Genomic DNA, 16160 nt, shown 5'->3' with positions numbered 1-16160 from the left:
AAGATAAAGGGAAGCAACCAGTAAGGCGTGCAGAACCTGATGATGAACAGACCTCAAGCAAGGTCAAAGATCTATCTGACGATGAAGGTCTAGAAACCAAGAGAATGGATTTTTAGAATGGGAGCCTACCACAACGTTAGAACTCCCCTGTCTCGATGTACGTACCATCAAGAATGTAGGAAAGACCAGAGAATTTAGAGTGCCGGTGTAGAGAATCATGCCTCTCATGGTGTGATATGGCGCTTTACACTAGGAGTACATAGCACAAACTTGCAGCATCACTCTATGTGCTATCCACAGGTATTCCACTATGAGGCGCAGCTTTCCCGCGCAATGCACGCCATGCGCGCACCATTCCCACGCTTCACGATGTATATGTGCGCGCGTGTTCCCGCGCTTGAGCGCCCTATAGCGCCAGCCATCCAGAAGCACCCATCCACTATCCACCAAGCCCTCTAGTGCGTATATTTCTATTTCTCTCATTTGCATATTGTTCTGTCTTTATTTTTATCATGGATTCTCACTCATATATATCTTTACATACCTACTCGGTAGCGCTTCAGCTCCGCATTACAGCGCTTAGGCGCACTATATAAGCGCCAGTAGTACATAGTACTACTCACTTTCCATTTTTACCACTTACTTTTCCCACAACTTTACCTCCCAATTACCTGTTACTACTTATTTACTACTTAGCAGAACATAGTAGAGCTCTATTCCTTTACATCTCGCACTCTGACATCTCTTGCATCATATTATCACTTAAGTCTAGTCTCTCTATCATTTCTGCATATGCGCGCGCGCTTTCCCGTGCTTCACGCTAATACCCATGTGCACCTGCACTTTCTTGCACCTCACTTCAGCACGTACCTCTAGATCTTCGCTGCACTTGCTTCCCCTTAAGGGTCGAACGTGCTTGCCACCTCAAGCATAGCAGACTAGGCAATGCATGACCTACAACATTTTTTAGATACAGTCTGGAGCCTCATTTGCTCCTCACAGTATTGTTGTTTCTACACCGGTCACCATCTTATCCTCCAAACATCGAACCAAATCGCTGGAAACCACTGCTGTCATTGACACTGGCGCAGTTGCAACATTCATTCATTGGATGTTTGTCAGAAAACACAAGATCCGAACCCATGAACTTTCGAAACCAATCAAGATCCGCACCGCAGATGGAGAACTCTCCAAGCACACAGTCACGCACTTCTGCCATCTTGCAATCAAAATCGATGACTGAGTCATGATCAGAAAATTCAATGTCCTCAACATGAGCAACAAAGACTAGGGCTGGTCACCGTAGGCCATACAACGGGATTATATGGGACCGTAGTACAGTTACCGTACCCGTACCATCGGTGGTTCCAGGTCACATTTGACGGTTACAGGGTACGGTCATTTGAGTACCGTATATCACTGTATGTGTACGGCCGTATATAGCCGTCATACGGTACATACGGTTCTGTGAATATTAGTATAGTGTAATGCCCAATGTGTTTGAGTCATGTTACTTGTGGCAGCCACGTGCCTTCTTTTGATATCGATGGCGACAACGACCTACTACTAGTGGCAACACTGACACTATTTGCAGTGCTTATTCCTGAACTTCCAACATCTAGCTTCCTCACTAGTGGCCGTGACTTTGACAGCATGCAGATTATCAACCTACCTGTATGTTTCTCTCACACTGATCTATAATATATCAAGTTCTAATGTTTTTTATGTCCAGAATACTCTGTTGATTCTTGTGCCCGATCCAGGGGGAATGACCACTATGCTGATCGAAATATGCACAAGGTTCTGCTCCCTTCCCCTACATGCACTTGCCTGCTCCAACCTTTGGAAAATACAACTTCGATCGATGGCCTCCTCGAGCACCCTGAATGCTGAACCTGCTGCTGTCAACCCAGGTTTTCAGGAGGTTCTTGGTCATGGCAAACGTCCCAAAAATACGGAGCGGATGAATGCACTTATCCAGGCCGAAGGTGAAGATATTGACAATCCCACTCGCTGCCCTCGCCGTTCTCGTTGTGCCCCCAAAAAGCAAAATGCTGCTGTCGACCCCAACAATTTTTTCTCATCTCTTCCAGTTGAGGAGGCCTTGGATGCTGATGCTGATGATTTCACTGGCTCTGAGTCCAGTTCTCAGTCTCCCTCATCAGGGTCAGAGAGCGATACCACCGAGATCTTGAATGCCGAGGTAAGTCCTTTTTGATTGCTCAGTATTGTTACTAACTACATTCTGCAGCTTGCAGATGTTTTGCCCATGAAGACTGTCCCACCTCGTGGTGGCAACTCTGATCCCAATGCACGTCAGCTTCGCAAGAAAGCCAACACAAAATCCAAGCGGAAGGCTGCAGCAAATGCTTCAGCTGCCAACGGACTTCAACTATCGAAGCGAGCTCGTGTCGAGGATGCCGAAGATGACGGCAACATTCTCTTGCCATCATCAAGTCAAGTCCCTCAAGTTGATGTTTGGCTGAAGCGTCCAAAGGTAACCTTTCAATATTATCATCATTTGTAACAATCCTAAGCCTGTAATTTCCAGCCATGTGGACCCACAAACCCGATCTACCTCTTTTATGAAGAGGTGGATAAGAATGCTCAGGGCGTCGAGGGAACCAAGGGTGACAAACACTACAAGTGTTACCATGGTCAGCGCAAAATTCTGACTATTACAAAGGCTATGCGAAGTAGTCTCAATGGTAAGCATCACATTTAACTTCATGGCGGCTTCTGACTTGATTGATTGATGAATGGCAGGTTTAATCGGTCACATCAAAACACACTTTCCAGTCTTGTATTGACTCTATCTATATCTCAAGGATCGTGTGGAACCACCCACGGAAGACGAGGTTGTGATGGCATTGGGAAAAAAGATTCTTGACCCCACCCAGGCAGCTGAATACCTGCTTCAGCTTGAAAAAGCCTCGAGCAATATTGTCGAGGCTTTTAACCACCAGCATCAGCAAGTCGCTGTAGGTCTATCTATACATTTTATCTACGTAGTCTCATGTTTTCAATTCAGGAAGCCAAGTGTTCAATGCTGTCATCTACCCAGGCCATTTTCCGTGGATTGCAAGAGTTGCTGCAAGAATCTCTGCGCGAGTTGCCAAATAACACACCACCTCACCTCAAAGACTCGCTCATCAAAGCACATCGGAAATTGAGTGATTATTATACAAAGTTTGATGAATCACCATTATACATATGGTCTTCTCGTAAGTATTCTCTTGTATCTACGGTGTTCTGTCTACTTATTCCTTGACACTGGATAGTCCTTGACCCCCGAATTTCATTTGAAGGTCTTTCTGCTGACTGCGGCGACGACCACACGCTACAAAGCCACTTGGAACATGCAAAGGATCAGTTGTGTCAGTATTATCAAGACAACTACCTTTCGTCGCAAGCTTCAAGTTCCTTTGTCGCTCCTCAACCTGCAGCGGCAGACTCGGAAACCTTATCTGGATCACCCCAGAATGTCAATTTCACAGCTCGGTACAAAAAACGCCCAATGAACTCAAGGGATGAGCTCGAGGAGTACTATAGGCTGCCTGTTGAGGATTTTGATGCTTGTGACCCCATCCAATGGTGGGCAGGCCGCTGTTCACAATTTCCGAACCTCTCGCGTCTGGCTCGCGATATTCTCGCTATTCCTGGTGAGTTTAACCTGCTCAAAACCATTGTCTAGTATAGGTATGCTAATTTTGCATACTGTAGGCTCTGCCATCACTGTTGAGCGCATTTTTTCAGGCGGTTGCAATACTATTTCCCTTCAACGTGCTAGTCTCCAACCCAACATGATTAGAACACTAATGTTGGTCAAACAGCAGCTGCGCCTGGCTCGTAATGCCATCATGGTGATTGATTGAATGATACTAGTACCAGCTGATACTCGTTTGTACTACATACTAGCTACTGTACTAGTAATTCGATGTTTTTTGTCTCCCGTATGACCGTATTGACTGACCGTATGACCGTATAGTTACCTGCACCGTACCGTCGACAATATCGAGTACACCGTATGGCTACCGTACAATTGTACGGCCGTAACCGTATACGGTTACGGTGACCAGCCCTAACAAAGACATGATTCTCCTCGGAAAACCCTGGCTAAATGCCATGAACCCTGATATTAACTGGACCAATGACACCCTCCGGTCACCTTCCACCCCTTGATCCATCAGACTCGAGAACATCTACCGGAAGAAGTGGGGAATCCATATGACTCGCATGAAACCCACCGTCTCCAAAGAACTTGAGAAAGATGGAGATTACCCTATCCGAAACCCCTTGCCTGTGAATGGCAAAAGAACCATCGAACGAATCAAGCTTCATAATGAAGAAGTTTTCCATGATTGCCTTGAGGAGATTCCCCCTACCATGCCCAATGTAACCATTCTTCCCCAATATGACACCAACTGGGATGTATGGGACGACGTCCCTACCGAACCTTGGGAAAAGGATACCTTCCTTGCTTATAGGGTAGAGGACCCTGCAACATACGCTCTCAATGATGATGAGGTACTGATCAGATATGCTGAAGATGGTTCTGAGGTAACCCTATTTGAAAACCTCACCTTCGACACTCCCCTCACTTGCGATGGCACATCTGCCGCCGAGATCCGCTGTATGGCATCCCTTACTCCCCTCAGGAATCAATGGATTCTGAGAAAGGCCGAAGAAGACGAATACCTGAAGACCAGCAATAAAGCTCAAGAATTCGCCCTCAAAGACACTCAAGAAAAGAAGAAAAAGACCTTTGAAGAGCTCGTCCCCTCATACCTCCACGACTTCACTGATATTTTCACCAAAGACGGCCTAAATAAGCTTCCTCCCTCTAGACCTGGTGTTGACCATAGAACCGAAACCAAACCAGGCTTCATCCCGAAATCAGCAAAAACCTATCCCCTATCTCCTAAAGAAACTGATGCTGTGAAAGCCTTCCTTGATGAGCATATTACCAAGGACTTTATCCAGCCTTCGAAGTCACCTCAAGCGAGTGGCTTTTTCTTTGTAGGAAAGAAGGATGGTTCCCTCAGACCCTGCCAAGACTACTGTTACATAAATGAATGGACGATAAAGAATGCCTATCCCCTCCCCCTAATTTCACCTTTGATCGCAAAGCTTCACAATGTGAAATATTTCACCAAAATGGATGTTCATTCTGGATACAACAACATCCTGATCCACCCCGACGATCACTGGAAAGCAGCGTTCACCACCTCATTTGGACTCTTCGAACCAAAAGTCATGTTCTTTGGGCTGTGCAATTTGCCAGCTACATTCCAAGCATACATGAACCAGATGTTCCAGAAAGAAATTAACGAAGGATGGATGATCGTCTATATGGATGACATCCTTATATTCTCAAAACCTTTAGAAGAACACCGTGAAAGAACCTGCCGCGTCCTTGAAATCATCCGAAAAGGAACCCTCTTCCTGAAACCCGAAAAATGTCTCTTTGATGTCCAAGCAGTTGACTATCTTGGCATGATCATCTGTCCTGGCCAAGTAGCCATGGACCCCACCAAACTCTCTGGAATCAAAGATTGGCAGACCCCCTCCTCAGTTAAAGAAATCTGATTGTTCCTCAGATTCTGCAACTTCTACCGCCACTTCATCTCCCACTACTCCGACCTCGCCCGACCCCTGATCGATCTGACCAAGAAAGACACCAAGTTCGAGTGGACACCCTCCTGCACCAAATCCTTTGAGAAGCTGAAGAAATGCTTCCTCTCGGAACCTGTCCTCCGCAACCCTGACCCTTCTCGACAATTCGCCCTTGCCACTGATGCCTCCCTTGTGGCCACTGGAGCTGTTCTCCTTCAGACAGATGAGAATGGAGCTTATCACCCATGTGGCTATCTCTCCCAGTCCTTTAATCCCGCAGAATGAAACTACCAGGTATATGATCAGAAACTCCTCGCCATCATCTGTGCCTTGAAAGCATGGAGGCACTATCTAGAAGGAAACCCTCACCCTGTGATAGTCTTCACCGATCACAAAAACCTCCTCTATTTCCGCTCCGCACAAAACCTCACCCGCTGCCAAGCACGTTGGCAGTTAACCCTCAATGAATTTGACCTAGAACTCCACCATGTCGCAGGAAGCAAACTCGCTGCTCCTGATGCCCTATCCTGCCGCCCTGATCACTCCGCCGAAGCCTCTGACAATACTGATGTCATGCTACTCCCCAACTCCTTGTTTATACGAATCCTAGACACAGACCTCGCTCAGTCCTTGAAGGACGCATCCCTGACCCTCTCCGACCCTGTTATCCTCGCTGCTCAGCAAGCCCTTGATGGGCTGAATGCACCTCCTATGAAATCCGCACTTTCTGATTGGAAGATTGATGATGGAACTTTATTCTACAAGAACCGTGCCTATGTCCCCCCTTCACTCTGTCACCGGATCCTATCCCTTCACCATGATCACCCCACTGCCGGTCACCCCGGACACTTTAAGACTGAAGAACTCATCAAGCGAGATTATTGGTAGCCAGGCATGGGTACATTCATCTGAAAATACATAGAGGGTTGTGCCCTTTGTCAGCAAATGAAATCCAACACACACACCCCTTCCCCTCCCCTGAATCCTATACCTTCCACTGCGCTTCGCCCCTTCTCGCAGATCTCCATAGACCTCATCAACAACCTCCCTGAATCGGGAGGCTATGATTCTGTCATGATTGTGGTAGACAATGGCCTTATGAAGGGGGTAATTCTCCGTCCATGTAAGAAAACTATCACTGCTGGAGGAGTTGCCCAACTCTTTTTCAAGAAAGTCTTCCTCCACTTCGGTCTCTACAACAAAATTATCTCTGATAGAGGTCCGCAATTCGCATCCAAGCTTGCAAAAGAACTTGGAAGACTCCTTGACTATGAAGTTGCCCTTTCCACCGCTTACCACCCTCAGACTGACGGGCAAACTGAACGCTTGAATCAAGAACTTGAAACCTACCTCCGCATCTACTGCTAATCCACACCTTCTGAATGGGTCAAGCACCTTCCTATGGCTGAATTCATCCATAACCACCGAAAACCTGAACCTTGCAACGCCTCCCCATTCTTCCTCATGATGGGCTATGAACCCCGAGGAATTCCCTATGCCTTCCCTGAATCTTCCATTCCCACAGCAGAAGAATGAATCAAGCACCTCCAGAAGATCTGAGAAGAAGCCTTATCATGCCACAACCTTGCAATGCAGCGCATGGCTGATCGGACATTTGGAAAGAAGTTTGTACCCTGGAAACCTAAAGACAAAGTTTGGCTCTCTGCTGTGCATCTCATCACACACCTTCCCTCCAAGAAGCTCACCCCTAAGCAATATGGACCCTTTGAAGTAGAAGAAGTCCTCTCCCCTATCACATTCAAGATCCGACTCCCCCCTTCCTGGAAATCACACCCCATCTTCCACGCTTCTGAATGATCCTTCTATCATGAAACAGAAGTCCACGGACCCAATTACCCTGAACCACCCCCTGACCTCATTAATGGACATGAAGAATCCGAAATAGAAGCCGTTCTCGCCCACAAGGGAAACATAAAAGGAAAATGCTGCTTCCTCGTGTCATGGAAAGGGTATCCCAGTTCTGAAAACTCATGGCTTTCTGAAAAGGAACTTGCCAATGCCCAAGAAATCCTGAAAACCTATAAAGACCGCCTCAGACTCGCTAGACTCCTCATCTGACCACACACAAGCAATATGCCTGCCTCCAAGAAATCCTCTTCCTCTTCCACATCCTCTCTTGACATTCATCGCTCTGACCTTGCTCTCTGTAAGAGACAAGCCCTTGTTGAAGCTGCCCTGTTATCTCATGACTGTATCCTTCCCCTCGAATCATTTTTCTATGAAGATCTCAATGCACTTGCACAGATCACCACCTTCCATGCCGCCGACCTCACCATCGCCTATACCAACTCCATGATGATCGACAACAAAGCTAGACTTGTCGTCTCCCAGCAAGTGAAGGTCAAATACCTCACTCTCTGTCGTTTGATGGACAAAGGAATTGAGTTGGCCATGGCTCTTCCTGACTTCCCTAGACCAGACGATTATTTATGTTCCTCTTGTTATTCTATTTCCCTTTCTCCAGAACCCATGACACAGACCGTCCCAACTTCCCCTTCGTCCTCAGATGATGATACCCCCATCCCTGCTCCACCCAGATCCCAACTTGCTGTCCACTCCCTGGGATCCCCGCGCCGAAGCCGACAGAAGAGAAGAGAGACCATCTCTCTCAGTGTCAGACTTTCTCGTCCTATTAACTATACGCCTGCTCCTTCTGTCAAAGAAGAAGAACCAGAATATGTCTCCCAATCCATCTGGGCCCCCTCTGAAGAAACATTCGATGACCGCAATGGCGTCGACTATACCACCATCACCTGCCGCTACTGCAATGAGGAAGGCCACTGTCAGATCAAATGTCCCAAATACTTCTGTCGTGTCTGCAATAAACATGAACCACACCACCTCTCAGCCAACTGCCCAGACCTTAAGGGCAAGCACATTATCTCTGCCAAGCCTGGCACCCACGCATTCCATTATCAGCTCAGGCAATGGGAGAATGAAAGAGACAATAGTGGTCCTCAAAGTTAAAATCGTAGAAATTTCAAGAGGTAAGAAATTTGCGACTTGCCGATAATTAGAACTCCGACGATGACAAATCAAGCTCATATCTTACCACTGCCCATCATCATCGTACCTTACCGTGACCATCATATTGATAATGTTCTGCAACGACATCGGAAGATGCCTCGAGAATCGGATCGCAAAAAACTACTTCGTAGTCTGAAGCAAACGACAAATGACCTTACGGTCACGCGATACATGGAGTTGATTAAATTTATGGTAGATCAGCTCCTCGAGGAGGGCTCTGACAATAGCTCTGATAAGGGATCAGATGGTGATAGTGGGTCAGATGTCAGCATATGGACTGCATCGCCAACATGGCCGGAGTCCCCGATGTCATCCATTGTATCCACATTGTCCATCAGCTCTCTAGTAACCTCGCTTTCAACAGCGTATTCTGATGTCCTATCACTCGATATCCCAGACATGTGCAATCAAGTGTTTACACACTTTATTGATGCGATTGGGGCACTGCATGATGAAGTGGAGAAGTGTCGGGTACTTGACGTGCGTCCATCTCTGACTTGCGCACCGCAGTTACACCTGCTGCAAGAATGGGCGCTGCTCTCACCTGAAAAGTTTCGCTGCAAGCTTCGCGTTGATGCAGAGGTATTCAACAAACTCACGACATTAATCCAAGCCCACCCCATTTTCCATAATAACTCGAATAATCCGCAACTTCCTGTCGCCGTCCAGCTCGCGATCTTTCTCAATGGTGTCGGCCATTATGGCAATGCTGTGACTACCGAAGACATATCCGATTGGGCTGGAGTGTCCGTAGGGACCATCTACAACTGCTACAAGCGAGTCATGATCGTGATCTTGCAACTGCATGATCACGCCATACATTTTGATCCACTCGATCGTGAGGACCAGATTGAGTGAGAGCGGGCAAAAGTGTATGTGGAGCAGAAGACATGTTGTGAGTGGTGCGGCGGTTTCCTTTGTGTAGATGGGACTCCGTCCCCTCTACACGAGAAGCCTGGTTGGCACGGCGAAGGGTTCTTTGACAAGAACTCTGACTACTCTTTAACAGCCCAGGTAAGTATCTACTATCAGCTCAGTGTGCAGAGCAGCGACTTACAATCCAAAAGGTCATCATATTCCCTCATAATCTGTGTATCGTTGACTACATCATTGGCGTACCCAGGAGTCTTCACAACTCGAACATATTTGCACGAATGAGGGTCTCCTGGCATCCTGAGTCATTTTTTGGTGCGGGAGAGTGGTTGTGGGCGGACTTGGCATATGCTGCACGAATTTGGTGTGTGCCACCATACAAACAGCCAGCGGGAGGGTCTTTGACGGCCGAGCAAAGGACATTCAATTATAACCTGTCAACAGTGAGCATCAGTACTAATATACTTTCGTCGTCCTCACCCAGTGTCTAGGTCCGCATTCGTTCGAAGCACTTCTTCGGCTCTATCAAGGGCCAGTTCCAATCACTGTGGGAGCTTTGCATCCCAATCGAAAGCCAGAAGGACCTCGACTACGCGAACATGTGGATCCGTTCGTGCTTCATTCTGCACAACTTAATTGTTGAAATTGAAGAAACAGAAAACCGCGAAGACTCAAACATATGCTTCTATCAGCAAACTCGGAGATTGAGGCGAGCTGACGGTGATGGAGGAGAGGATGATCAGCAACAGGGTGGCGCAGTAGGTGATCAGACTTACATTAGAACTGTGGGGCAGGATTTTCATAACACATTAAAGACACGGTTGCTTTCGTCGTTGGAGCAAAGGTAGTTAGTATTATATTAAATGTAGTTGTACCTATACATATTCCTTTTGGCTCGCAAGGTCACACTTGAGATTTTCTTGAGAAAGGAGTGTTTTAGTGAGATCTAGGAGGGGTCAGTTGCACTTGAGATTTTCTCAAGAAAGGAGTGTTTTAGTGAGCTCTAGGAGGGGTCAGTAGCGCTTGATATTTTCTCGAGAAAGGAATGTTTTGGCGAGCTCTAGGAGGGGTCAGTTGCACTTGAGATTTTCTTGAGAAAGGAGCATTGTAGTGAGATCTAGGAGGGGTCAGTTGCACTTGAGACTTTCTCAAGAAAGGAGCGTTTTGGCGAGCTCTAGGAGGGGTCAGTTGTGCTTGAGATTTGCTCGAGAAAGGAGCGTTTTAGTGAGCTCTCTGAGTTGGCACCATCGAGTACAACATGGAATACATTTCCTGAAAACCTGTTATGTGACAACATAGTGCAAACCTACTTAGTTTTGATCAAGACCGCGCTCCAAAGCAATACGATGAATTCGAGCCTCCTCCTCCTCCCGACGTGCATGAGATAGCTCAATCTCAATTCTTGCAAATTCCATCTGTTGAGTCATCCTCTCCTGCTGGTGCTGATGATCTTGGTCAGATAGACACATCGCATGCTCCCGCTCATCACGAGCACTGCAGGCCTTGAGATCATGAGCCCAAATTTCGGTCTCAAGTTTCATGCGTTTATAGTGTTCGTGCTCCACACAATCCTCATGTTTGCTGTTAAGGTGCGTCATTAGGGAATCTGCCATCTGAGACATCCTATCTGCAGCGGCAGAGGTCTGATCGAGAGTGCTGCCACCAGGGCGTTTGCGTGATGAAGAGGGGGGGCAACTAGATTGAGGCGAAGCACTCTGAGTAGGTGCACGTGCACGAGACTGCTTTGTAGAAAGAGAGGGTGAACTTGCGCGACTTCCTTTGAGTGAGCTGACGTGAAGAGACTGCAGTGCTCAGCTAGCACCAATGTCCGAATCTTCCAAGTCAATGGGTGTGGATTGAGGGCTAGCTGATGACTCCTTGAAATCAGAAAAGAAAGGTGAATTGTGGGTGGTGCTTTGATTGGGTACCGGTGAGCGCTCAGGAGAGTTCAGCGATATCACGCCGTGTGTGTTGGAAGTTGTGATGGGAGGAGGTTGGGGTCGTTGGTACCAGTGTGGTAATGGAGCGAGTGAGAATGAGTTGGGCGTGTCGCTAGGACCATGGTCCAAAATAACAGCGGGGATGGTGCTGACAACGGTGATTCGAATGACTCCATGGAGGGGAGCTGGTCAACCATCATATCATCTGGCGCATCTATAATGCCAGCATCACCTGTAGTATGAGCGCTGATCTCAACTATTTCTCCGTCCTCGGCATCCTCATCTGTGTGAGTGTCATTGTCGCCTGCGGCCGGTGCTTGTGGTTGCTTTGAGATAGCGAAATGTTCTAATGCAGTGGACGCAAAATCTTGCCCTGTATCCGCCATAGAGAAGGCGTAATTGAAAGCTGGGTTTGTGTGCCACCAGCCATGAAGCTCAGGCCACCAGGGAAATTTTTCGAGCTCTGTATCTAACAGAGATACGATTAAGACATGTGCAGTTCCACAGCGGCTAAAACTTACCAATCAACGACTTCATCATTGGATCCTCTTGCAGCTCTGCATACATCTTTCCGGCTCCTGACTGCTTGAGCTCCTTGTTGAACTCGTTATATTTTTTCTTGAGCCTAAAACATCTGATCAGTGATTCTAGTGGGAGGAGGGACAATGCAGGAACGGGATACATACGTGCCGAAACGAGTTGAAACTGGTTTGATAAATGCCTTTGGGTCCTCCTTGAAAAGTCATTGGACCTCCAGATCCTCATCATTCGAAAATACGGCTTGTGCGACCTGTGAATAAAAGGTATCTCTTGAAGTTCCACTCTGTTTCTTCTTCTGACCTTGCTCCTTCGCATCCTTTGCGGAATCGGAGAACAGCTTGATGTGTGCATCTTCATTTTCCTTGCACCAGGCAAGGAGACATTCCGTATGAGCGCTACGAACCCCCTCCCAATGGATAGTGCATTTCTTCCCAGTGTCCATACTGGCAGACACACTGGCTTGACCGCCACCACCTCGACCTCTCTGTCCAGAGCGTGACATGATTCAGGGCATTTATTATGACAACAATTGATGATCGGATTGAATCTTTGGCACCGTCGATGCCAGTAATGACGATGTCGAGTGACAGGGCAGGGCGGAGTTTGAACATGCTGTACCGGCAACGCAAAATCTTGCTGTGAATTTTTTTCTATGTTCGACTTTGAGAACTGTTAATGAGGCAGACAAGTATGAGAACCAGTTCGCCAAGGACGCTGACCTCGACCCAGAGCTCTACCCAAATTGTGATTGAAGTCGGAGACTTCAGACATTGACAGGGGGGTAATGTTACAGCAACCCCATCATTTTCTCTTCACACCTGCAGGACCACGCATGTATCATCTTCTTGATCCCTGTCTTATTTCTTGATCCCTGCTTCACTTCTATGGTGCACATCACTTAGTCACCGCTACATTTGTGCAACATTTTTAGCACCTCAAAATTTCACCCGGTTTTTTATCCCTCTGGCAAAATGCTTGTTTTTGCCTAAAGAACAAAACCTCCAGATGGATTTTGATAATACTCAAATTTGAGAGAGTTTTTTTTCCTTCCAAGGTCAATTTGGCGCATCCTTACAAAATGTGGCTATACATGATCAAAGACCCTCGCTACTGTTTCAGAGACTCATCTGTGTGATTTATAGCATATAGAGCTGAATTGTTTGACCTGTAACTGAGCATCTCAGGTGATAAGTCCTGACCTGTACACCTCCATCCACCAAAAAATTTGATGCAACTGAAGTTTTTTTTGGCTTTTCTGGCCATTATGGATGGTACCTGTAACGAGGAATAGCTGATATATTATTTACATTCACGATCACTAGGTACTCCATGCAATGCATAGCAGTAACTTGACCGCAGCTACACTAATATCGAAGCTGCTCCTCCCTGACTAGGACCTGAGGGTGCCTTCTGATCTAGCTCTTTGCGAAGAGACTAGCCTATACTCGATCACTTCGCCAGAGTTCTACCTCTGGTTGTCGATTACTTGAACCCATACTCTTGATCTCCTTTATTGGAGCTGTTACACTAGATTCTATCTGAGTCATAACAAAGACTACTGCGCACCGTCATCAAGGCCTTGGAGTCATCACCAGTCCACTGCTGGAATCCACACCCGTCAGGGAAGCACCGTAACCCTGTGAATGGGGTTACTGCTGCTATCCTGCTTTTTATTAGTAGTCATTAGCAAAAATACGATAACTTACATACCTGCGGTCAATGTCATCCATAATTTTGGCTGCACGGCGAGCACCATGCATGATATTTAGATAGTTTTCTACCCAGTCAACCAAGTGGTCCTTGAATGTTCCCTTGATTATCTGGTGTAAGAGATCTGGCAAGAGGAGCTCGTGGATGTCCGCTCGAGGATAATCATTAGTGAATGGCTAGTGGTGTGAAGAGTGAGATTGAGCCCTGAGTTTGAGGAAACAACCTACGACAAGATCACCAATGATACTGTACTCTTGCCAAACCTGTTTATATGTTAGCTGTTTGATGAGCAGCTCAGTGTGCACTTCACGTCGATGCAGACATGGTTGACCACCATCAAGGTCCTTGCTGTTTGCCAGACACCTATGAAAAAAATGAGTCGTTAAGAAACCAAAGAAAAGATAATCATACTGCGGACACTAGTTCTGCACAACACCAGAGAGCAACACCTGCTCTGGATAATCAGCTATATTGGGACCTAAACCATATATTGTTTGTCGAAAGTGACCATCAGGGAAGCACATGATGTCGGGGGTTTCCATGAATGGTTTCACAGACTCGAATATTTTGGCGAGTGACTGCTGAAAGAGTTGATGTCGAAAGTTCCTGTAGTTAGTATCATTGTTGTGTTCCTTTGTAGCTAAACGAACAAAATGAGTATATAATTCAGGACAAATAATAGGTGTGGGTACCTACATTTTGATATCACAAGGAACCCAATGAGAACAACGCCTCTGTGATGCGCGCATCGTACACTATTGTGGATGTTGCCAATGGAAAGATATAGTGGGTGGTATTCTGTTTGGCCTGTAGCGATGGATACAACTGTCTTGTCACTGCCAATAATCAATGGCACAAATGTCAAACCACAAGTCTCTTGGTTTTTGGCAATGAGATCCTTAAAATGATTGTCAGTATGCTCTGAACATGAATATTTGAAAACATACCGCCTGGTTCCATGCCCAGTCACCTGACATAAAGTTTTTCCAGTATCATTTGTTGTCACTGGTGTAATCATGGTACAGTGAGTATTCAGTGCCTCCATCGAAGGCAGGGTTTGCAAGCATGTCATGCACAATTTGCAGTGGATCTCTATACCATACATCATACTGTACAGTCATCCATGGTGGCACATTTTGTTCGGGCTTGATTCCATTAAAACACATCAAGAACGTCTTCCAGGGGACATCCCCGAGTGGTGTCGCATCAATGGTAGCATACATGTCCTTATGGTTAGCAAAAGGGGGAGCATTGTTATGTTTTATCAGAGTCACGGCCCATAAGTCGAGTAGAGTGTCAATTTGTTTGGTGGACATCTGGTTGCATGTAAATAGAAACTCTGCAGTCTTGAATTTGACCCTATCATTATAGGGCGTCCAGTCAGTTGATGGGGCATCTGTACGAGGCAGCAGGGGTGCATCCTGGTCGATAAATGTACCATTAACATCGGATTTGCGTGCTAAGTCACGAAATAAATATATGAGTGACATGGTATGAAAGACTCCTCGAAAACTTACTTACCGGTCATGTGTGGATGGAAAGTCTGAAACAAACGCCCCATGTCCACCCAAGTGCCTTCCTCAGGTACAAACCCTGCCTCATCCTGCTCGTTGATACCCCAATTTTCCGCTTGAGTGGGAGAATGTTCCCTTGGAGGAATAAAACTGGGACCTGCAGGTGGAGCTGTTTGATTGAGTTCTTCCTGAGTTTGCGGGGGTAATGGATGCTTGGTGTGTATGTGCTGAGTGAGGCCCGACTTGTTTTGGAAAACACGCTTGCAGTTTGGAAATTGACAAATGAGCCTGTTGATCTTCGGGGCCATGTCAACTGACAGACTTGAATGGGCTGGGCACCAGACAATAGTGCATTAAGAGGTAATTTCGACTACTGCTAAGTGTGTGAATTGTGAATTATGACACGCTCAATTGAATAGAATGGAAAAAAAAACTCAGTGGAAAGAGCTCCTTCGCCCCTGTCTACTCGTGGTAAGACAGCTGTCATGGGTGCCAGTTGCATGCTGACATATCGTGTCAGTAGCTGCCAGATCTGCCACTACTAGTAATTTCATAATTATCGGACCACGAGGGGTCTACTGGTTAGCGTTTTCATTTATCATCAAGTTAAAATGACTCAAGTGGAGCCCTTGTACCAGTACCATGGTGTTTCCAAAGCTTGAGTCGTAAAAAAAAAAACAATACATCCGTAGCGGTGCGACAAATTTGCATTCAGCGAGGACATATCTTGGATGTTATGTGGAGGTGAGGGTACTTCAATCACTCTACATTTGATCCCCATGTAATCACACTGAACTTCCATAATAGGTCGAAGCTTGTCACGGTGGGACACAACAGTATCTCTGCTCCTCAAATGGCTTAGCGCTCAGCTATGTATAGTGGCCGCAACTTAGGGCTGCTCCTCGGTGATCCCCATGAC

The 16160-nt window shown here is 46.6% G+C and overlaps 2 protein-coding genes across 2 annotated transcripts; one reads left to right on the top strand and one right to left on the bottom strand.

The window, feature by feature from the left end:
- Positions 1–7710: 7710 nt before the first annotated feature.
- On the top strand, positions 7711–8604 carry F5891DRAFT_1197882 (uncharacterized protein; the record flags this gene model as incomplete). The annotated part of the gene is made up of 1 exon (XM_041368552.1): positions 7711–8604. One exon carries the CDS (start codon positions 7711–7713, stop codon positions 8602–8604), a length of 894 nt encoding a protein of 297 aa, XP_041217934.1.
- Positions 8605–13544: 4940 nt separating this feature from the next.
- On the bottom strand, positions 13545–15549 carry F5891DRAFT_1197879 (uncharacterized protein; the record flags this gene model as incomplete). The annotated part of the gene is made up of 9 exons (XM_041368551.1): positions 13545–13680; positions 13728–13903; positions 13955–14090; positions 14146–14176; positions 14236–14367; positions 14424–14625; positions 14675–14697; positions 14734–15186; positions 15249–15549. 9 exons carry the CDS (start codon positions 15547–15549, stop codon positions 13545–13547), a joined length of 1590 nt encoding a protein of 529 aa, XP_041217933.1.
- Between the last annotated feature and the right edge of the window lie 611 nt (positions 15550–16160).

This window comes from Suillus fuscotomentosus (assembly GCF_016647785.1).
Source record: "Suillus fuscotomentosus strain FC203 chromosome Unknown F5891scaffold_134, whole genome shotgun sequence".
NCBI lineage: Eukaryota > Fungi > Basidiomycota > Agaricomycetes > Boletales > Suillaceae > Suillus > Suillus fuscotomentosus.
Note: the sequence above shows the minus strand (reverse complement) of the source record. Positions and strands in the feature narration are given on the sequence as shown.